We start from the raw sequence: 363 nt of genomic DNA, 5'->3' as shown, positions 1-363 counted from the left end.
ACTTCGAAGACTTCGCAGATTATCAAAAGACCCAAAGCACGTGAAAACTAGAAAGTAGAGAAATTTAAGGGAAAGCGTTTGTGGAAAGGAATTACAAAACGAAAGGTACTAACCAGTAGAAGGGCCAAAGCGTGTAATCGAGATCGAAGACGACGAGCCGTGGAAGGTTCTCGAAACTTGAAATTATTTGCAAAGCTTCGTTCTTCACCTTCGCCTCCTCTTCCGCCATCGACACTGCACGTTCTTCTGTTGGACAAAAATCTCCACTCCCGAGAAATTTGTGACAACCTCCTACATTTTATTACGAAAAAAGTTGTATGCACAATTTATTAAATATTGGTTTATTTTATTTTATATTAACAA

The 363-nt window shown here is 38.6% G+C and overlaps 1 protein-coding gene across 1 annotated transcript in view; it reads right to left on the bottom strand.

The window, feature by feature from the left end:
* Positions 1-324, bottom strand: part of LOC107642277 (magnesium-dependent phosphatase 1) — a 2,496-nt gene extending 2,172 nt beyond the window's left edge. Inside the window, exon 1 of the mRNA XM_016345579.2 lies at positions 114-324. Within this exon, the coding sequence (XP_016201065.1) occupies positions 114-229 (116 nt within the window). The 5' untranslated portion in view covers positions 230-324. The remainder of the gene's footprint in view (positions 1-113) is intronic.

Source organism: Arachis ipaensis, chromosome B05 (assembly GCF_000816755.2).
Source record: "Arachis ipaensis cultivar K30076 chromosome B05, Araip1.1, whole genome shotgun sequence".
Taxonomy (NCBI): Eukaryota; Viridiplantae; Streptophyta; class Magnoliopsida; order Fabales; family Fabaceae; genus Arachis; species Arachis ipaensis.
Note: the sequence above shows the minus strand (reverse complement) of the source record. Positions and strands in the feature narration are given on the sequence as shown.